General features: G+C 54.4%; 1 protein-coding gene across 1 annotated transcript in view; it reads right to left on the bottom strand.

The window, feature by feature from the left end:
* FRMPD3 (FERM and PDZ domain containing 3) overlaps positions 1–21,962 on the bottom strand; it is a 28,659-nt gene extending 6,697 nt beyond the window's left edge. Inside the window, exons 1-12 of the mRNA XM_008934888.3 lie at positions 21,809–21,962; positions 21,470–21,572; positions 21,056–21,101; positions 19,723–19,827; positions 18,577–18,684; positions 17,897–18,028; positions 17,239–17,358; positions 16,973–17,109; positions 16,058–16,181; positions 15,311–15,400; positions 14,221–14,400; positions 3,771–3,915 (exon numbers count right to left, since the gene is read on the bottom strand). Of these exons, the coding sequence (XP_008933136.3) occupies positions 3,771–3,915; positions 14,221–14,400; positions 15,311–15,400; positions 16,058–16,181; positions 16,973–17,109; positions 17,239–17,358; positions 17,897–18,028; positions 18,577–18,684; positions 19,723–19,827; positions 21,056–21,101; positions 21,470–21,572; positions 21,809–21,959 (1,441 nt within the window). The 5' untranslated portion in view covers positions 21,960–21,962. The remainder of the gene's footprint in view (positions 1–3,770; positions 3,916–14,220; positions 14,401–15,310; positions 15,401–16,057; positions 16,182–16,972; positions 17,110–17,238; positions 17,359–17,896; positions 18,029–18,576; positions 18,685–19,722; positions 19,828–21,055; positions 21,102–21,469; positions 21,573–21,808) is intronic.
* Positions 21,963–22,485: the final 523 nt, after the last annotated feature.

Below are 22,485 nucleotides of genomic sequence, written 5' to 3'. Positions count from 1 at the left end.
ATCTGGATTCCCATTAAAGAATCCCATTAAAAGAGTTGTTAAAGTGTATTAGTGAAGCCCTTAGGTGTGGCTGAGCTGCAGTGATGGTGGAGGTCAGAAGAGCCTAGAGGGTGGCTGGACAGGATTTGGGTGCCAGCAAAAGCCCTGTGACACACTAAGGTAGCATGCCACCTGCTCGTGGGGTTTGCTCCATTATTTCCAAAATTATTACATGCTATAGAGTTTAATGATATAAATTTTATAAAGCAAAATATTATGACATTTATGATAAAAGAGTATTGACTTTAAAGCTTTTTCTTTTTGATGAGGAATTAGATCAATGCCACCATGGACCACCAGCACAACTGATCAGTGCCCTTTCACAGACAGCTTTGAGGCATCAGAAATACTGTTCTGTTCCTTCCTCTCCATCTCCCCGCCCATCTCTTTTCCAGACTAACCACGGCAAATTCCTTTAACCTTTCCCAACAGGTCTGTTTCCTAAATGTCTCAAGCTTTCTTACTGCTCCAGGCAGGATTCTCTCCCTGTTAGCTACCTGGGAAAATGCCTTGTATCTGTGCTGCGTGACAGCAGCAAGGACAAGAAGCAAGATGCCTGTAGGTTGCTGAGGGCAGAGCTGGGCAGAGCCAGAGGAGGGCTGGCCAGCACATCCAGCACTGACACAGGGACACAAGTGCCACATCACTGATCCACCAGCCACATCCAGAGGGCAGCAGGAGCAGCCTGGCTGCATGCACCAACAAGGACCTTCAGCCTCAGTCTGCCAGCTCACTCGTTATATGGCAAGAAGAAACTGTTATAATTTTTGCCTAACATTGGCCAGACCAAGCAGTGCTCCTCAGGAGACTGCTAAATGTGGTGCAGTATTGCCTTTTGGGGAGGCATCCAATGTAGTTTGGCTGTGTTTAAGTGACAGACACACCCCCAGCCCCCTGTCCCTTGCTGCCCACGATCCATGTGTTATTTCTGTCTGGCTGATGGCTACTGGATCAGGCTGGCTCTGAAAGAGCCTGCTGCTCTTGCTGTGAAGTATCTACCTGTGACAGCCTGCCCTTGCTCCCTTGGGCAAGGCAAGTGGCTGAAATACTGCTTGGCCAGTAGTCCAGCCCTCAGGAGAGGCATCTGTCTGCATTGCAGGTTGAACTGTGCAGCTGTGCTGAGAACGGCTGCCAGGGGATGCAGGTTCTGTCTTACCAAGGATAAATTAAATCAAACAAATCCTAATTAAATTCATTAGCTCAACAAATTGGACAATTTGTCTCCCCAAACACACGTTTGTATTATACTGTTCATCACCTGCAGTGCTAAAATCCCCACTCAACCCTAAGTCTCTTTCATTTGTGGCCATGCCAGTGCTTGGAAATGCTGTGTAGGGGAACACATGAGGGGACATGTTGGATGTGGCAGGGTGGCACAGGCTGAGGCAGAGGCTTTCCCAAACCCAGACACCTCCAGTGGATCATGTCCATGCCTCACTGGCTGCTCATGATGAGCCAGGGCCTGCTGCTGAATGGGGCCAAACCCCTCAAATCCATAATCCAGCTGCTGGATGCTCGGGGGTAAAAGTTCCTGAGAAAGAGCTGAGAGAGCAATTAAGGGCAGAGAGCTGCTTGGCTGACAATGGCTCCTGGTGGGAGTGGGGGAAAGAAGGGGCAGGGACGACGGAGGGCAAGGCTCTGGCATATGGCTCCGCAGGGAAATGCAGAGAGATGGATCTAACTGACAACACTGGGACAGCCTGTGCATTTCTAAAAATGTCTGTAGTTCAGCAGGAGGTTTTAATGGGCCTCAGGGAAGATGGATGTGCTCCTCTTCTAGGTAAAAGCATGGGCCAAGGCTTGATTTTACATTTAAGATGCTGGCACAGCCTGCCTGCAGCCTGGGAAGTCAACCGTCTGGGCTAACTTAGTTCATCCCAGTGGGGCTTTCTTATCACTCCTGCAAGGATGTGCTAATGATCAGCAGTCCCTGCTCCCTGTGATCCGCCCAGCTCCTGACAGCTCAGCCTGCAGCCCTTTGAGACCAGAACTGTGAGCAGACTCTTCCCAATACACACTAAATTCACTCCTTCTGAAGGACGGCTGAGCAGCTGGGCCGAGTGTGCAGGGTCTGCAGGGAAACTGCTCCACTCCACTGGTCACAGAGGTTTTCACTGCACCTCTGAGGATAGAACAGGCCATCCAGGGAGGGGCTGGCTCAGACCCATTGCTCCACTGCTGTCCTACCCAGACTGTGACTCCCCTTACCCCCAGCAGAGTGACATTGGCTTCTTGAGATTGTCAAGAAAAGGGCAAAGGCAGAGGTTTGGACCACACCCATGAAGGAAAATCTCCCCAAGAAAAAGTCCTGGCTGTTGTCATCATTGCTAGAGTGTGGAAAAACACCACTTGCACCCTGTGGGTGCCACCAGCCTCCTTCCAAGCCCTTGGGTATGTTCTGGGATGCTCTCTCCACCCTCTGACTCCCCACAGCCAAGTGCCCCATGTGTCCCAGTAGCCCATGTCAGAGTGACATGAGCCTGGGAAGGACCACTCTGATGATGGCCAGTTAAGTTGGAAACACCCCCTGCTCACAGCAAAATGTGCCTAAATATGTTCCCGTAGGACACCCAGAGCAGGGAGCACAGTGACAGCTGTCAACCAGAGCCACAGGGAAGAAGGAAAAGGAAACTGTGCTTATACTCACACCATCATCAACTGCCAGGCCTTTGCCTGGATTCACTGAGGTTGCTGCAGGTGCTTTCCTGATGCCTCTTGTGAGGGTGTCCCCCAACATGTGCTGAATCTGTGTCCAGGTGCCTTCCCCAATGGCACCAAGTCATCTCCCAGGGACCCTGCTAACTCTCTGCACTCCTCCCACCTCCCCAAGCCAGTCTCACCTTGAGGAGGGAATTTTGACACTGCCAGCTAAACTAAAAACTTGCCTGAAGCTGCAGCTTCACTTGGGAGGTCCTGGGGCAACCTTCCATAGAGCTCTGGGTTGGTATTTTACCCATATTTTGTATTTCCCTGTACAAAACACATCTGATGTGAACACCTGCATGGAACAGCAGCATGTAGTTCATGGTTGGCCCTTGTTTGAAATCACTCTTGAGAATCACTGATCTTCTCTTAGGGTGACTCACGCCTGTAATCCATCCTCAAGGAACAGCATTGGTGCCTGTCAGGACAGAACCTCCTGCTGTGCCCAGACCAGCCTTCTGCTCCTTGCATCAGGCTGAAAAGCTGGGACACCAAAGTTGCCTTCCTGATTTGGGAAATAGCAGAGCAGCCATGCTTACAGAGCTGCCCATGCAGCTCAGACCCCCGGGATGGAGGCAGCAGTATCCAAAGGCAGCAGAAATGCAGTCCAATGGACCTCATGCAGGTCCCTGGAGCTGGGATGCCATCCAGGGAGTGTGTGCTGCATCCCTGCGGCAGCACACAGGCTGTTCTGTGAGGATCCAGCATTTAGCTGGCAGCATTACAGGTCTTCTCAAACAGCACCTCCTGGATCTGCTCCAGGAGTTGCCAGAACAACACTCACAGCGAGTGTTTGCGGCTTGAGCTGACACCGCAAGCCAGAGCTTATCCAAAGTGAGGACTTGTGTCCCTGCTCCTTGCTTTCTGGTTAAAAGGGAGGCTGCTTGTTCTTCGGGTGAATGGGAGCAGAGGGGAGATGCCAGATAAACCCTTCACCTTCCTAATGCTGCAGAGCCCTGGGTGGAGGGAGGAGAGGGAGGGGGAGGCTGGGGAAGGGGCTCGCACAGAAAGCAGAGGCTGAAACGTACCTGCCTTGATAATCTGAGGTGGGGGTGGCTGGCTGGGGGCCCTGGACAGGATCATCTTCTTGGAGTCCACCAGCAGACGGCAGTAGCCCGCGATGAGGCAGGCAAAGTTGGTGGCTTCAGGCCACTCCATCAGCAACACCAGCGGCTGGAAGGCAAGAGAGGCAAAGCACGTGAGGGCCACGAGGCTCAGCTGACAGGGAGCAAAGCTCCACAGGGGCTGCACCAGTCACTGGTGTGACTGGTGAGCTGCTGGCACTTTCAGCACTCGCACAGGAAAAAACCAGCCAGGTGCACATCCTTGCTCCAGCCCACCCAACAAATGGCTGTGCACAAGAAAGTGCCTCGCTGCAGCTGTGATTCCTGCTTGCTGACTCCCCTGAGGATGAGGAAAGAGCTGGAGCCCCACTGGGCACAGGCTGTGTGTGGCAGAGCCCCCGCACAACTGCCTTCTGATCATTTGTCTGCCTGTTGATGCTCTAAGCCTACCTGCAAGCACCAGTTTAACCTTGGGAGCTCAGGGAGTTTGTGGAGTCTCCAGCTGTCAGAACCCCTGTTCCACTGCAGGCACCACGTCTCCCCCCCATAAACTAAGACATCTGCTTCCAGCAAGATGCCAAAGGGGCCAAGCCCCATTACAGGCTCCCCCAGCTACCACTCCGTGCCTGTGGATCTTATTTAAATCTATCCCTTTGGAAAATTAAATTTGTGCTTGGGAGCAGATGGTGTCTTCTCTTTTAGGAGAGCGTTTATTCGCATGCTAAAAAAGATCTTTGCTTTAAAGAGAAATAAAAATCAGACATGATCTGTGTGACACATGTCACCTCATGGCACAGTCGAGCAGCAGACAGCACAACTCCCTGACTCCCAGCTTGTCCCAGGGAGAAGACGAGCTATCCTGGGGAAGCTGCTGGGGTGGGATTCACTCTCACCCATCCAGTGAGGTCTCCTATGCACTGCTGGGACCCCACACAGCTCAGTCGAGTGGTCCACGCTCGGCCTGAGCCCCCAGCACTGCTCAAGGCAGACCCATGAGATGGAAAAAAAATTGACAGTGCCTTCAATAAAGTTATGGCAAGGCAGCTCCTGCCCTCATCTACCCCTTACACAAAGCACCCCTACCCAAAGGACCTTTGTACCCCGTTACAGGGCTTATCTGAGGCAGCTGGGGGACGTTTAGCTGCTGTGTCTCAGGCTGCCCCTCCTGCCATGCCCGGTCTCTTGCACACTGACAGCCCTCCAGGACTCTGAGGAATTCATTTACCACATTCAGGGCACACCAAGCCTGTTTTAAAAACCACTTAAGCCTACGCAGTGTGAAAAGCATTAAAGCTATTTTGGTTTTCTTGTTTTATAACCACAGGAGGTTCCTGGTACCCACTGGCCAGTTCTGTGCTCTGCTCAATATTTGCTTTTTTAAGCCACCAAGCAGATTGTGGCAGAGGAAGACCCGCCTTAGGCCAGCACGTCACACTCTGGACCACACACTGCAATAAACTTGGATGTGAAGACATCAGCCCTGGGCAGAGCTGCATGTGATCCCCAAGCCACGCCAGCCCCTGGCAGGGGCAGATTTTCCCTTGGGCCAGGGTAAAAAAGTTCCCTCTTTGGCTGTTGTGCAGGAAGAGAAAGGAAAAGAAATAACTTGATGTGGAAGAGAAAGAGCCTGACAGGTGAATGTCCTCTGCTGAGAGGCTCTGCCACTGCCCACTTGACAAGGCTCTTTCTGCATCTTGGAAAATAAACCTGAGAAGACACAGATCAAAGGGAGAGTGTCAAGATAGAGTAGTGAAGAGATTCTCCACATAGCTTGAAGGAGACAGGCGTGCAGCGGTGAGGGGGGTGACACCTCCTAGCCCAGCTCCAATCCTGACACAAGTGATGAAAGGAAACCATGTGTTCCATTTCTGTGTCTGAAGCACCCTTAAAACAAGTGTCTTGGCTAAGCTTCCTTCCTTGTTTTTTTTTTCAAGCCATCTGTTGAATGGAGAGATATTTGTGCATTTTCCCCCCTCTGTTTTGTGGCAGCCGATGGTTGGAGTGCAACAGTGAGGAAGGGAACAAACCCCGAGGCACTGGCTGATAAACATCCACTACCAGGAGAATAAACAAAGAGGCCAAGGTGGGTTAAGAATTCCCTTTCAAATGGAAAATTAGGAGGTAGTTTCCACCATGTGTGAGTCCCACGCCAGAGATTCACAGCCAGCTCTTGGGGACACCAAGGCAGACTGGCACAGAGTTGTGGACCCTCAGTGCCTCCCTGTCAGCACTCACAGTCTAGCCCACAGTGAAGCCTCAGTACCCCAGCTGGGTATCTTTATCTCTGAGACCCATTCCCAGCTTTGCTCAGCTTCCTCTGCTTCAGGATTTTTCCCACCCATCCTGAGATGGGACTGTAGGTTCTTGCTGGCAAGAAGCAGCCCCTGGATCAGTCCTCCTGAGGGTGACAGGGCTGAGGTACAACCACCCTGACTGTAGTTTCTTGCCTACAAATGAAACAGAAGCACCAAGGTGCTGTGACCTCCCTACCAGGTGTCCAAGCAAGTCCAGCCTCCAGAACAGCTTCCAGCAATCAGTGGAATCATCTTGGCATGCTGGGGTTAACTGTGGCATTCTGCTCTGAAAAAGAAGGATCTTAATACTGATTAGCATTACAGCTTAGAATGGGGTCTTAGAAATGATTACTCTCACATCTTGACAAGGAAGCTGCGTGAAAGTTCTTCTCTAATTGTTAAGTGTTCAAATATTGTTATTAGGGATTAAATCACTTAAGCTGCAGCACTCTGGTGATCTCCACATGGCCTGGGAGCCCACACTGCCGGGGCTCTGTGTCCTGCTGATGGATTATGGGCTGTTTACAAAGACACTGAATGTGAGCAAAGCTGTTTCAGTCAGGCTGTGCATCTCCCCTGGCCTTGGCAGCTTCTCTGCTGCTCACTAAGAGAGGTCTGGCCATAACTCTTTTCCATGCAGGGTTACAAGATGGAATCTCTCTCTTTCTCTCACCTAGGAGGTTTTGCTGAGATTGCAACAGCTCAGCTACCTTTGAGACATCCACCCTGTTGCCACAGCCACTGCTGAAAGCGGCCAGCAGATCTGAGAGTGATTTATGGGGTCAAGAGGCAAAGAGGCAACATGATCACAGCAGCCTTGTTTCATTGGGAAATCAGGCCACAAAGAGGAGGTATCAGGGATGGCAGCTAATGGAGATGTTATTTTTAGGCATCAGCAACCTTGGTCACCCTGCTCCACGTAGGAAAAGCAAATGAGACCGTGCAGAGACAGCCAGGCACAGGAGAGCTGAGCAAACATTGACTTTGTGAAGAGATGCATGAAAAATTTCCAACTGACGGTGCTAAGGGTTTTAAATGGTAAATTCAGGGCAGCTTTGCACGGAACTGCTAAAGTAAGAACCACGCAGGGCCGTGCTTTGGGCTTCCTTGTGATACCCATGGCTTGCAGCAAATGGGATTGACCCCCTTTCCTTTGGAAACATCCTGCAAGAAGCAGTGAAGGCTCGTGCCTGTGGTCAGGACTGGCCTGGTCCCCAAGGGCTGGTGCACTTGAGGTGCACATGCAACACTCCTGTGTCTCCCTGCAATTGTTATAATTTGCTGCTCAATCTCAACCAAACCTGACAAAAAGGCAGCAACCTGGAAGAGCATGAATCTTCATAAGTTTTCTAAACCCAGTGGTGCAGTAGAGCAGAGAGACTTCTGTGAGCAGCTGGAAGGCAGGGAAGGATGCAGCAGGAGCAAAACCAGTGCCATTCTTCTAAGACCCTGCTCCCTGCCCTGTCAGCACTGATTCAGATTCCCAGTGGGATGCCCAGGAAAAGGTTCGTCTCTGACCTGTAATATGCCAACATGTAAAGAAGGTAATTTTAAAGAGAATGCTCTTTCTACATCTAAATGTGTAATACCAGCCTGAAATTATTGGTGTTTTGGTCTTTCACTCATAATGGTTTTCTAGATTTTCTAGGCCTTGTGAGGAAAGGACACTTTTTCACTCCAAGTTTCCTGCTCAGCAACCAGTCACTCTGGAAAGTAAAACAAAATACATTTATACTGGATGGAAGAGATAACTTTTGCATTAGCTTATTAATGATATAGTGCTTTTTCTATTATGCCCTACCTTTAAATCAAACCTCAATGTCCTTCTGGAGGGTATTGTCTTGTTCAGATAAAGGCAAAGGTTTCATAGAAGGACATTTGGAGGAAATTTTATGTCCAGGATTATGCTAGAGGATTTTAATAGTCCTCATATTTAAATTAATTTATGACCTATGCAGGAAAATCTATGCATATGACAGCCCTTAAGCTTATGTGCATTTCCTTTTAGTCTCCCCCCCTTTATCATGTACTCTGGGTCTTACCCTGCTTTCTTTAAAACAGTGCAGTAGAAAGATGGGAGATGAATTTACATAATTTATGTTCCCTGGTTTACTTGAGGTGCACTGCCAAGTTTATATAATATAGGCACCCGGGCCTAACGAGACAGCAGTCGATTTTTCACTTCCACATTGACCTTTCCTTGTCTCCCCTTAAGCATTATTAACTCAGCTCTATCAATACCAGGCTGCTTGTGATTAGGACCACAATTTCCCACCTGTTGATCAATAAATGCCCTGCCTTGGTTTGCAGCAGACCTACAGGTCTCTCCTTCCTTAGGGTTCAAGAAGTCGCCACCTCTGCCAGGTGAACACCCTCCTTGTGCCTTGCAGTCCTACGAAACTGGATGGGGAGGTACCTCTAGAGACTGCAGGCTTGTGGGGGTCTCCTCCTCTCCGCTTCAGTGCTGGTGCCGCGTCCCCTCTCTGTGCTGCTGTGTCCTGGGAAGGTGCAGGACACCTCCCCATCATGCTGGAGCTGCCACCCTGGCTAGCTTTCATCTTCCCTCCGGCTACACAAAAGGCTCGGGGGATTCCTAACAACCAGAGCCTGCTGGTGCTTTTGGCATCCTCCACATTTCCTATCTGCTGAAGGAAGGCAGCTCAGGCCGCCCCAGGCTGCAGCACACCCAGGCTCCCTTCATGCCCACTGGGTGCCCGAGGGCTGCTTGTTTGGTTGAGGAGTTTTTAATTTCTTTTTTTTTTTTTTTAATTCCTTTTTAAGCGAACAAATCAAATTTGGCTTTGAGGGGCTTGGAAACTCATCCTCTCCACGTGTTGTCTGACTCTTGTGTTTCTGGCTGGCTCCCGTCTTTCTGGCTGGCTCCCGTCCTGGGTGCCTGCAGGCAGCGCTTTGGGTGGCGCCGGGGCTAGCACCACACACTGGGACGTGCTTTGCTTTACATCCCACTGCTCTGTTTTACATCCCACTGCTCTGCTCTACATCCCACTGCTTTGCTCTACATCCCACTGCGAGCGGGAATCTGCGCCCGCCCCTCCCACCCCACCTACTGAGCCAAAGGAAATCTCAACCCCTCCCTCTCTCCCACGAGGTGACAGTGTTTCAGCACGGCTTAATGCAAATAAAGACGAATCCAGAGCCTCCAGGTCCATTGTCACTCCAGAGCCTTGCTCTTCATGGAAAAATCTGATAGGATTCAGCCACTGTTTGCACAAGCAGGAGTAATGTTGGCCTCGCCTGCCCTTGTCAGTACGATGGGGCTCCCCACAGTTTTCAGACCACAAACTGGCAAATACAGAGAGGGCATTGGCCTGGGCACCCATGGCATGTCCCTGCCACGCTCAACTGGGGGAGCACCACTGGGTTCGGGGCTGGCTCCAGCAGGGAGGGCTCGGAGGGGTCACCATCATATCTCCAGTGAGAGGAAGGGGCTCTGTGGCTTCTTCCAGGGGGAGAGGGAAAGGCTGAACCCCAGCTGTGCATGGTATTTATTTTCAAGGCAGGCTGGAAGCACACTAGGGGCCCCTGGGACACCAAGATCAATACCCAGATTCCAGGCACAGCAGCAGCCAGGGACCTTTGTGAATTAATTTTGCCTTTGTTTTCCTCTGTCAAGTCTTGATCTCGACTTAAGCACTGGCTGGCTGCAGGCCCTGCTGGAGACTGAAGTCAATTACCCAGATGCCTTTGATTGAATTGTGCCTGTCCAGCAGCCAGACACCCTGTGCTCCTGCCCCACAGCCCCGCACAGGGACATGGCACAGCCTGGAACAGCTCCTCTTTCAAGCTGCACACACTTGTTTTTGGGCTCAGGCGATCCAGCTGTCCCCCAAACATCCTTCATTCTCATTCAGAGTGCTTCAGCAGCCTTTTTTCCAAAGTCAAGACTGTTAATAAGAAAAAGCCCAGCAGTGTGTAGCTGTGTAAATCAGAAAGCAGAAATGCTCCGTTGGAAAAGGCATTTCAGTAAAAAACAAACCTTTTGTTTCTGCGGGAGCTGCGGAGCCGCACAGCCAGGGGAGCCTGGAGCTGAGACAGCTCTCCCCACACCTCCTGCACTGGGGAGCCTTGGTGAGCGTGGTGGCCAGTCATCCACCCCTCTGTGCCCCATCAGGGCTGCTGGGCTTGTCCAGGTGCCAGGCAGGAGATGCTGACACTGTCCTTCCTGGGATACTGGGAGGTAGAAGAGGACTGCACTGGGGAGGGGAGGAGATGCATGCCCAAAGCCCAGTTCTGAGCTGGAACATAAGCACTGGCCACTCTCAAATGCTGGTCCCAGCACTGCCAGGCAGCAGGAGGGGGAAGCCCCTGGGAGATGCAGGGCCCCCTGAGCCCCACACAGTGCCCCCTGCACAAGCTGCACTTAATGCATAAAAATCACAGGAGGCACCTTTTGCCACCTCACTGCCCCCAGCAAATCTATGAGCTTCAGAATCAATGCTTGAACATCAGCAAGTCCAGAGAGCAGGAGGAAGAATGGAGAAGCAACAGCCACAGCAGAGAGGAGACTGCCAGGCAGGAATGACCACGAAATCCTGCAAAACACCTGCACCACTCAGGGCAGCTGGGGGAGTGCTGTCCTGCCCCCAGCTACAGGATGTGAACTTTCTCAGCATTCCCAAGCAAACCTGCCCTGCTCCCTTGTGACTGTTGAGATGAAACTTGCTCCTGTCCTCCCAGCAGCTCTCACGGACCTTGCAGGGAACAAAAATCCTTCTTGGAACCGGTAGCATAGGCTTGGAGGCTTTTGTTCCTCTGCTCCTCTGTGAGGGGTCCTGTCAGCATTTGCCCCCTCCTTGCCACACTCGCAGTGGTGAAAAGCTAAAGAAGGCAAAGCAGAGGTACCAGCCCTGGGTTTGTATCCTAAATGTGCTGTTTTAAACAGAAACGGAAGCCCAGGCTGGAAAAGCTCCAAAACAAACGAATTAACTACCTAGTGAATAATTCATAAGACAAACACCATTTCTTTTTCTCCTAAAATAAATGCAAATGGTTTACCATCTCCTCAAGCCTGCTTGTTACCTGAAAATCTCCCCCAGCTCCTTCCTGGTGGGTGAGTCTGGGCTGTAGTTGCAGGCCAGTGGGGGATAAGGACTGGCTGGTTCAGTCAGGGTGTTCAGACCTCCCAGCTGATGGATGGTCCGTGACCTGACCCCTTTTTTTAACCCATCATTTTAACTGCCCTGAAAAACTCAAGATGGCCTTTCTGCACAAATCCCTGAACCATCACTGACCATCTGTGTTTCCACAGTAACCCAGCGAGCACCTCGTACGGATTCAGGCCGGGAGCTGCCCCAGCACCAGCATCCCACGACACAGCAGCACCAGCCACAACAGCCCAGGTGGGCATCCCCTCCTGCACTGCAATCCATGGGGCTCCAACAGGCTTCCAAGGGTGATATGGATTTGACAGGTCCCCAGAGCAGTCAGGACACTACTTCGAGCACAACCCTCTAATGGTTTGCGACTCACGCCACAAACAGATTTATTTGCAATCCAGGGCTTTAGCCAGCGACACGTTCAGTGCAACAGAATAATTGTAGAAAGCAGATTAGCACTGCGAGGTAATGATCTTTTTGCCTGCTTTTCTTAGCCTGCCTCATCCATCGCTGTCCTGCGCAGGATTAGCATATGCCTCGTTTTGGAGCAGACATTCTGGCTTTAAATCCCAGCCCTTTGGATAAGGGCTAAATGAAGACAGATAACAGCAGCCTCTGTGCTGGCAGGGTGCTGCTGAGCCTGCTGAGATCCACAAGTAGGGTGCTCTAGGCAGGCAGAGGGGCTTTGGGTGGCTGCAGGCAGCCTCCTGGAATTTCTCACGGAGATAAAGCCACTGTGCTTGTGGGAAGTATGTGAGCTGGCTTTTCTCCAGCCTTTGGGGGGCTGGACAGAGGGGACACAGGAGAAAATGTTCTCCTCCAGCAGGAAAGGGCTGGTAGTGGCTGATTGCTGCTGCAGAGCATGGCTGAGGGGAGCAGCACAGCGGGATCTGTGGACAAGCTGTGTGGGAATTGCCACCTAATTCACAGCAGATGGACTCCAGTGTCACCTAAGCCTCCAGCACATCTGTCACTCCTGGGGACAGTCTGTGCCAGGGGGGACACTGCCCTCTCCCACGCCAGGGAGGGGACAGCAGCACCCCACCATGAGCCCATGGAGCACAGCCAGTGCCACACATCTTCCTGCACAGCTCTGGCACACGTTGGAACAGCCACAGAGCAGGGACAGCCACGCTCTGAGCACTCACAGGGAGCCACGGGCAGTCACAGGGTTGTGACCAGCCTATTATTAATGCATTAATATGGTGATTTTATACACACAGATCCGAGGGGTGCAGGCACCAGGAGGAACCAGAAGGGTTACTCATGGTACAGAGGGTGTCCCTTGGTTATTCCTGCTCTATAAGCAGTAAGGAGGAGACCAACGGGCATCTGCACAGCCCAGGCAGCTGGAGGGGCTGGGCAAGGAGGGTTTCCACCTGCCCAGGCTGCAGTAGGGGAGGTTGAGGGTTTTGAAGGGTTGGGACAGCCACAGCAGGACACCAGGACTTAACTGGGCAACAACTGACCTCAGTGGGACGCAGAAGAGGGAATATTACAGATATTACAGTTGACCAAATACCCACTGAGTTATGAATGCAAAAACGAGGCTGTTGGAGGGGAGAACTGAAGCAGAGGGGATGAGGATTAATGTGGCTCTGGCAGAGGCTACTGGGGTGTTACTGCAGTTCAGCAGATCTACTGGACCAGGCACAGTGGCAGCAGGAAAACAGATGTGGAGGAATTAATGAGCCTGGTGGGAAAAAGTACTAAAATCCACCAGGACAGAAGGCAGCAGAAGAATCCTAAACAAATCCACCATGATTACATCTGCAAGACTACAACAGAAATGGTGCAAGGAAAGGGCTGGAGAGAAGGCTGGGGCTTAAAGACCTCACAGGAGATGAGGAAACACAGAGGCAGCAGCAAAGCAGCTCAGCTTCATCAGTCTCAGGGGGAAAAGGGATGAATGTAGGGGCAGCAAAACTGACCCACAGCCAAAAGCTCAGAGGGCTTGTGCAGATACACCAGTGTGCAGATACACCAGTAAAGGTGGGAGGAGAGGAGAGGAGAAGATGAGGTTTGGCATTTATCTGTAATATCTCTGCCTCTCAGCTGTCCTTCCCCACGGGGCAGGGAGGCAGTGACACCAAGGATGCCCTGGAGCAGGCACAAGGTTATCTGCTTTTGAGTCTGCTGGGGACATGTCCCAGCTTGCTAAAAACCTGAGCAAAAGCCAATGGAAGATCTCCTTAGGATCTTGTGGCTGCTGGACCGGACATCAAAGAAGCAAGTACAGCTCTTGCTGTATTGCTGACAGTTTTTCTGAAGGGTTTGGGACCCACAAGGGGTGAGGAGGGGTGGCAGGGCCTGACCATGGGGATTGACTATCAAAAGCAGCACTGCACCACACAACAACTAGCAGGAGATGGAGGATGACAAGACACAGGGCTCAGGAGGGCATGTACACCAAGGAGTGGGCTCTGTGGGCTGAAGGGGAGGATAATGGGGGCAGTTGGCAAGATACCAGGGGGGAGCTTGCTGAACTAGGGACACAGTGGTTTCTTTTCACACTCTGAGCCTGACACCCATGCCCCACACAATTTCCAGTTCATTCAGCAGTCCTGCAGGGCTCAACAAGTTCCACAAGTGCTGCTAATGCAGGAACCCCCCCAGTCCCCTCCAGTACCTGCACCCAGCCCAGGTATGGCCACATACTGCTCCTCTCCAGCCCTGAGCTGTCCTGCCTCCAGAGGACTCTGCTCAAACCATTGGGTAGGTGTTTGGGTCATGGCCAGAACACCACCACCCCTGCACCATGGCCCTCGGCACCAGTCCCTGCCCGTGTGGCACAAGGAGTCAGATGGGCAGGGGAGGTGCCACAGACCACACATCCTGTGACCACAGCGTGAAAGGGGCTTTGGAGCCTCTAGAAATCCCCACGAAGATGCTCCAACACGCACCTGTGACCTGAATCCCCTCAAGGCTGGCTCCAGACCCCCAGTCTCACACTGCACACCAGCCCCTCTCCCCAGTGCCTGCCTCTATGGCACTAGTGCCTACCTTGGCATCCAGGATGCTTGTCTCCACCCGGGCCACCCCCTGGTTCTCCCTGAACAGCTGGATCTTGCTGACCTTGCTGAACTCTGACAGCACCGTGGTGAGGTTGGTCTTCAGGTCGATGACGTGGCTGATGCCGTGCCGGGGTCCCACCAGAAGGGTGGTGGCTGGCTGCTTCTCATCCTGGGGCACAGGCACATGGGGAAAGAGAGACAGACAGACAGGAGTGAATAAATGCACCCTGGGGCTGTACAGGCTGTGCCTGGCTCTCTCCATGGAGCCAAGCCTCAACGTTGGCACCTTGGTTGGGTGCCGACGGCCTTTTCAGAGCAGCAGGTGAAGCTGGTGCCATGAACCTGCCTCCCTGAGCCCCTCTGCAGAGCTGGGAACGGTGTGCAGGATGCCATGGTTATTTAAAATAAAGCTCTGAACTGACTGTCCACATGAAATATTCAGGCTTGCTGGTGTCACTACACAGAAGTAAGAGTGTGTTACAAATCTGCCTGATCTGACACTGCCTCTGAGAGAAGGAAGCAAAGGAGGGAGTGAATGTATTTTAGAAAAGAAGAAAGACCAAAGCCTTGGCTGGATATAGGGATCTTTCTTGCTCTGGTCTAGAAGGATGCTTCAAGCCAGACGTGGAGGAGAAGAGGAGCTGGGCAGCGCAGTGCAGAAGAGAACAAGGGAATACTTTGTACTCCTTACACGTAGTTCAACTCATAGGCTGGCTGAGAGTCATTGCTTTGGTGTCAGAGATGGGAGAAAAAAGGCAAAGCACCCATACCAGATGCTGCCAGGGCATGATCAAGTTACAAACACGTCTGAAACTACTCCAACCTCACTGAGCAGGTCATCTCGTTGCCCAACAGGGTGGCAAGAACAGAATTGACCCTGACCCTGCAGAGCTGAAGATCCAACCTATTGACAGCAGAGGCTCTGAAGGCTTTACTGGGTGGGTTTGGACCTTGTCAGGGCAGAGTAAGAGACTGAGGGAAATAATTTCTGTGGGAGCCACACCTCCCCTGTCTCTCCCCTCCAGCACACTCTCAGGACCACTGCCAGGCCCCTCCCAGCCCACCCTGAATTACCGTACCAGCCCCACTGTGTTGAAGAGGACCCCAGCAAAGGTCGGCAGCTCGTTCAGGATCCTCAGGTACTGCAGCTTTGCCTGGGCTGTGGAGACCTGACAAGACACATCACAAAGATGATAACCATGAGCACGAGGGGAAAAAATGCAAGAGACTGGTGCAAACTTAGGGGGTCTCAGTAGGAATGGACAGCAAGTGGTCAGGCAGCTCCAGGCATGGGCTGTGCTGGCAGGAATCTGAGACACGGGGTTGGGGGGGTTTCCACTCCTCTGCCATCCTGGGAGATGCTGGGAGATAACTCAGAGCTGAGGCACAGCCAGAAAGGAGCCCCAGTGCTTGATGTATAACCCATACCTCAAGATGTATAACCCTCCTGGGGGATATATGCCCCCCGTCCCCAGGGAGCTCTGAAGGCTGCAGGGCCCAAGGCAGTGGCTCAGCAGCCGCCTCCAGAGCTTTCCAAGCCCAGAAACAGAGATACCAATAAACTGATCTGTGCCACTTCAGCCAAGCTGAGAGCTGGATCTCAGCTGATCTCACCCCTGAACTTCACTGCACTCCCTGAAATCCAGAACAGCGTTTGGAACTGGATTCAGGAGAGAGAGTCCATCTGGCTGTCTCCCTAGGATTTATCTCACATCCAAGGGGACTTAACAACAGGAGCCCCTGAGCAGCTGGGGACAACAGGCTGGGGTGGAGGGCAGGCTGACACCCCACCAGCCCTGAACCAGGGCAGCTTGTGCTGGGCTCACCTTGGTGCCGCCAGGCTGGTGCTGGTGGGCTTTGAGCTGCTGCGAGAGGGATTTCCGGAGGCTCTTCTCTTTGATGAGCTGCAGGAGTGAGGGGGGCAGGAAGGGCTCCAGGCCCCACTCCTTCCTGTGGGGAGGGAAGCCTGCATGAGCTGCCAGGCCAGAGACCCTTGCTGACAGGCAGAGAGGGACAGAAACCAGGGATGCTGTCCCAGAGCATCCTCTTGCCGTCAGAGGGAGCCGGAGCCACACCAGCAGTTCCTTGGTGTCACAGCCAGGGCAGCAGCAGCCCCCAGCCTGGGTCCCCAGGGGGATGGGACCCCAGGCTGGTGCCATAGCTACCAGCACTGAGCTGGGGAACAGCAGTGCCAGGCTCTGCAGCTGAGCCCAGCTCCCCCTCACCTTTATGTAAGGTTAAGGGACGCAGGGCAAATTCCCAAACCTCTTTTTGGGTCCTCCTGGAGTGCCATCTCCCTCCTTCCTCCCTGTGCCCACTGGGTAAGGCCAGCCTGCACAGATGGACTATGTATGGATATAGGTCCCCCAGGAGCTGCAGGAGGGCTGAGCCAGGTCTGAACAGCTTGGTGATGGGCTGAGATTACGCAGTCACAAAGCTTTCTCCTTGCCCAGGTTCCCATGGAAATGATCCTGGGCTCACAGCAAATATCCCCAGCCCTGGCACGGCTGCTGCACAGGGCTGGATGTCAGTGTGAGGGGGTCTTACACGTGGTGGGACCAGGGGCTGTGTATCACTGCTGCCGAGGCCATGAGCCAGTGGCCAGCTCAAGGGGGGGCTCTCAGGGCATCTCGTGCTCTGCACCCCAAATCACTGCTTGGAGCACGCCAGTTACACGGGGGAACAGGGAGGGGGCACAAAGGAGGGCTGCACCGAAGGTGGGGACAGGGAGCAGGACTCACTCCACATTCTTGAGGGAGACCTTCTGGCTGGGGCGGGTGGCTGAGACAGTGATGTAGATGTGGAGGGCAGCCAGCCCCAGCAGCATCTCTGGCTTGGGGTCTGTGCCGAAGCGCTCTCTGATCACATCGTTGCGGCTCTGCGGGAGGGAGGAGAGGTGTCCTCAGACAAACACAGGGACAGGCATCTCCCACCTGAGAGGTGCCTCCACAGGCCCAGCCTCGGCAGATGTGTGGGCCAGGAGCACCATCAGCTCCCAGTCCCCTACCTGGATGTACAGGTACTCGAATGCTGCAGGATCCCGGCGCAGCAGCTCCACTGGGTCCTTGGGGAAGAAGCTCACACGGAAGAGGCATCTCATGCCATGGTAGTGTGTCCTCTGCACAACCTGTGGCAGGAGCAGAGGGGAGCAGTGAGCCCAGGAACTGTATATTTGCCTGTAGGGCAGGAGACCCCCTCTCCTCTCTTTTGGGGTGATACCCGATTTCTCTCCTCATCCTTTCATCCCAGGAACAGCCCAGCCTTCCTTGGTGTGACAGCTTTGCCTGGTGCTGCAGGGGTTTATGCCACACAAGCTAACACTACCTCCATGATCCCCATTTTATCCCTGGTCCTGTGCAGTGCCAGCTCCCTGGCTCTCCTGGGCAGGTCAAGGATGTTCATAAATGCTGTCTGTAGCTCCCCTGGCTGGAACCTAGAGCATCTCCATGGTGCTGTCAGTGTGGAAAGGGTAAAACCCTGCTTGTCTCCCTCTCTGGCCACTCTCTTCACCCCTGAGCATGCAGGACCATGCCAGAGGCAAGGAGAGGCTATGCCACTGCACAGCACAACCCCAGCCAAGCCCCACACTGGGGGCAGAAGAGCCTCTCTGTGCCCTGGCCCCTGCCCAGGGCCATCCCAACACCCTCCCACACCCAGCAGCTTACATGGGCCAGTGGCTGCTTGTCCTGGAGCAGCAGGAAGCGGTGGCTCTGCTCCGGGCTGGAATACTCCAGGACCAGGGCAAAGTGCTCGATGTGCCTCAGCGACAGGCGGTCCTGCAATGTCACCATCACGTCCTGCAAACATCACAGACATCCTTGGCTGCGAGGCACTGGCTGCTTCCCAGGGTGGGAACTGGCACCCCAGTGAGAGCCCAGCCCCTCCCTGGCAGCTGGGGCCATGCTGGTGAAGGATGAGGCCTGGCAGTGCTGAGAGGGGCTGTGGGGTGGTACCCAGCCCCTGCTGCTCCAAGTGACATTGCAGCAGGAGGTGACCAGCGGCCAGATGCCCAGCACCCCGGGTAACACCGTGGTGGTGCTGAAGGGATCTGCAGGGAGCTGGCAGGGGGACTCGCAGGAGCATCCACCCTGGCTGGAGAGCAGGCTCATGGCAAGGAGGAAAGTCAGGAGAGGGAGAAGGAGAGCAAAATCCCATCCCTGCCAGCTGCAAAGCGTGTCGCCCAGGGAGGCAGACGGGCTATCCATCATGCCAGAGCAGCTCCCAGCCAGCCAAGCGCTGCTGCGGCGGTGTTTGTGCACGGAAGCAGGAGATGAGGAAAAATGGAATTGGGCAGGTGGGAGGAGAGAAGTGTCACGGTGCCGCGGGGGGAGGCAGAGGGGCTCACCTTCACAGTGGTCCGGCCGTCGAACGTGAAGGATTTGATCTGCCCATTCTCCAGGAAAACCTTCAGCACATTGGGAATGAGGAGGAGAGCTTCTTTCTTCAACATGTCCTGGCATGTGGGGCCGGCAAAGGGGGAGGCGAGGAGGATGGGGGGGCACGGGGAGACAGAGGGAAGACGGGAAGAGAGAACGAGTGTCAGTGATGGAGTGCTCGTGGCATCCTCCACTGTTCCGCACTTCTGCACTAAGAGGCACATTTCCCCTGGAAACCCAGCACTCTGCTGAGCCATTGAGAAGCGCAGAGCTGAAGCAATTTGGAGCTGCCTGACAGATTTACCCCGCCAGCTCCCAGCAGCTGCACTGGGAACAGAGCATCCCTCTCTGTCCAGCACATCCCAGTGCCCATGCCTGGCAGCCTGTCCCACTCCCCAGCTGGTGTCCCAGAGGGGAGGCGGTGGCCAGGGTGGCTCAGAGCCTATCCCCTTCTCCTGACCCTTGCCCCAAGCCTAGCCCCCCTCAACCCAGCCTGTCCCCTCTGCAGGAAGTTGGAGGAAGGCTGGTTTTATTTAGTGAGAAGTGTTTCAATCAGATAATTACCTAATTGATTTTGCTTAAAAATAGAATTTGCTAGAAGCACTTTACAGGGTTGGGGTTTTTTTCAGTTTTATTTTGGGGCTATTTTTTTTGTATGCTCAGTAATAAAACCTTTCTGATGAAGAGATAAAGGCACTGGGCTGGAACATTGCAGCATCCATGGCCATGCAGCAATGCCCTCGTGACCCTGCTCCACACACGGGCATTCCTGTGAACCCTCTGGCATCAGGCTGGAACCCACACACCTTCCTTAGGGCAGGCACTGGCACTGCCTGGATGCCTCCCTTGGGTGCCCAGGGATACTCAGACAGGAACCAGGTTTCTAAGGCCAATTTCTGGGGCTCTGTCCCACAGAGGGATAGGGGATGTCCCCCCAGCACTGACCCAACATGTTGATTGTGCCCAAGGGCATCTGCCCTCTGGGGCTCCCCAGGCCAGATGGCAGAGCCCAGACTGGGAGAGGAGCCCTGTGCCCCCAGACACCTCACACCCCACGGCCCCAGGGACACCTCAAGGGGGTGGTGACACACAGAGGAAGGCAGGGTAGGACTTACTGGGTCTGTCTCGCCGACTGTCACCTGCTCTGAAAATCGGACTTTCGCGGGGTTGGACCTTAGCTTCGCCTTCTTGGCTGCGCTGATGAAAGCAGATTTGGGAGACTGGAAAGAGAGCACTGGGTAAATCACCTGCCTGCCCTCGGAGCTGTGGCACGTCTGCCTGCCTTTGGAGCCATGGTGTGGGGAAAACCAGACACACAGCCCAGAGGAAGCCCCTCTGAAGCCAGCGTGATGATGGGGAGCGGGCAGCAAACCATGAAATGGGGAGTGGAAAGCAAGTTCTCTTTGTTGTGGTTTTACGGTGCTGCAGGTGGGGCCAGAACGATGAGCAGCAGTCCCTGAAGGCACACCAGCAGCCTCAGCATGACAGGGGATGCTGCACCCCCAGCGAGCTCACGTGTCCAGCACTCCTTGTGCAGGCTGAACTCTGGCAGACACCAGCCAGGTCTTGCTTGGAAGCACCAGCACTGGTTTAGATCGGAGAGACAAACCCCCTGGATGTGGGTCTGCAGCCACAGGGAGATGGGAGAAGGCAGGACCCTGGGCATCTGTGCAGGACATTCTGGTGGCAGTGCTGGGGAGCCTGTGCCTGCACATGTTCCGGCATGGAGACTCGTGCCACAGAGCTGGGCATGCCCGATGGTGCCAGCATCAGCTGGCAGGTGGCCATCCAGGGCCAGGAGGAAAAGAGCTTTTTTGGAGCCTGGCACACATCCCCGCTCCCGACGGGGCCGTGCTGGGTGGTGGCATCTTCCTGGAGAGGAGGGGAGCACAGGGGAGCTCTGCACTTATCTCCTTCCCTGACATCAAAGGGCTCAGTGAAGCAGAAATGGTGCCCTGCCACCACTGCCACTGGCAGTGGCAGGATGGTCCTGTCTGCTCCAGCACCACGGGTGCTGAGCCCCGGTGCACCATCACCACTGGTGCCAGCACCACCACCAGCCACACTGCAGTCTGGCACTCCCAGCTCCCAGGGGACGACCCCTCCCTGCCACCTCTGGCATGATGATGGGTCACTTCATCAGACACATGGGATGTCCTCAGCAAACCGCAGGGGTTTGGGTGTATTTTTCCTCCCTCCCTCTTGCGAGGAGGCAGTGGCAAGGACAGGGAGATGGCTGCACACCCACACTGACCCCAAGGGGCTGCGACAGCTCTCAGGCCTCACAACTTGGAAGAGCCTTGGGGTGGTGGGACACTGGTCCAACAAGTCAGTTGAGCTGCCTGAGTGGTTTCCTGGGGTCTCTGGGGACCCCACCTCAGTTTCCAAAAGGGCTTTTAACCCCTGTCCTGGCTCCCCTGGAGCTGGCCATGGCCTCGCCAGTCTCACCTGGTGGGTGTGCAGGACCGTGAGGATGATGAAGTCCTTGGCCTTCCTGTGACAGAAAGGAGAAATGAAGGTGGATGGGACCTTATGGTGATGACCTCAACATGTGCATTTGGCTATTGAGAGCACATCCCACCCTTCCCAGCCCGATGGCAGCCAGGACCTCTGTGGGCTCCTTGGGGTGCTTGATAATATGGCTGTGGATGCTTTCCCAGTGCTGCCCACTCCTTGGCCAGCTGGGAACAGATATGGCAATTGCTCCAAGGCACTCCCCCTGCTCCGGCTGAGGCTTCCCCACCCCAGCAGTGACCATCAGTGACACTGGTGTACATCAACACCCCAAGGCTTTGGTAGGGGCACAGCAGACTGGCATAAGCCCCCTCCCCAGAGGTGATGGGGGACAAGTGTTGTCCTCACCTGACAAGCTCGATGAATCTCTCTCTGGGGGCTTCACTCACATCCTCATCGTTGATGGCCAAGATCTGGTCTCCTGGCAGGAGTTTATCCTCAGAGGGGCCGCCTGCCAGGAGAGAGGGTCAGGGCCAATCCAGGCATCCCGGAGCTGCGGGGTGGAGGGGAAGCAGGAGGGTCCCAAGCATCCCCAAAGCATTTGCCCGTGTATGTGGCTGTGGAGCACACCCTGCAGGCCCCCAGGAGGGGACAGGAGCGCAGGGAGGGGTCCCGCCGGGGAAAGGTGCCGCTGTGCTTCCCGGCACGCCGCGGCCGTGTCCGGGATTGCCCCCAGCCCCTCCGTACCTGCCGCCACCGACCGCACCACCACCGGCCTCTCGCTGCCAGCCACAAAGCCGAATCCGTAGAAGGGGTGGCGCTGGACCGTCACCTGTCGGAGCGTGTCCGAAGGCAGCTGCCCACATTCCATATCATCGCCACCGCGCTCCTCCGGCATCACATGGCTGCGCTGTGGAGCAGAGGGACAGAGGGACAGGCTGTAACGCGCCCCACCACGGCAGCCCTCTCCGCTCCCACCGAGCCCCCTGCGACCTGCACAGCAGCCCCACTCCACCTGCCCCCTGCCCCCTGCCAGCACTACCAGTCCCAGCAGCTTCCTGGGACATCCACGGTCCCCGCCCTCCCGTGCAGAGTGCACTGCTCAGTGCCCGTCCTTGCCACGGCGCCAGCAGCTCAGACACGGGGACATTCGTGGAGATGTCCTCCAAGGGTAAATCATACCATCTACTGCCAGCATCTCACTGTCTGATCTCTGCTTCAGCATTTCACTTCATTAAATGGAAGACCTGTGTGGGAAAAACTACTGGTGGTGTGGCTCTGGACATTCCCAGAGGGATGGCACTGCTGTGGGGTTCAGAGGAGACAGTGGCCCTGGCACAACAAGAGGGCTGTCTCTGCTGCTCTGCAGAGGTTTAAGAGCAAACTCAAGTGTTGGCTTTTTCCTGCTGTGTAACACGGCTGTA

This window comes from Manacus vitellinus, unplaced genomic scaffold (assembly GCF_001715985.3).
Source record: "Manacus vitellinus isolate BGI_N305 unplaced genomic scaffold, ASM171598v3 scaffold_19_pilon, whole genome shotgun sequence".
NCBI lineage: Eukaryota > Metazoa > Chordata > Aves > Passeriformes > Pipridae > Manacus > Manacus vitellinus.
Note: the sequence above shows the minus strand (reverse complement) of the source record. Positions and strands in the feature narration are given on the sequence as shown.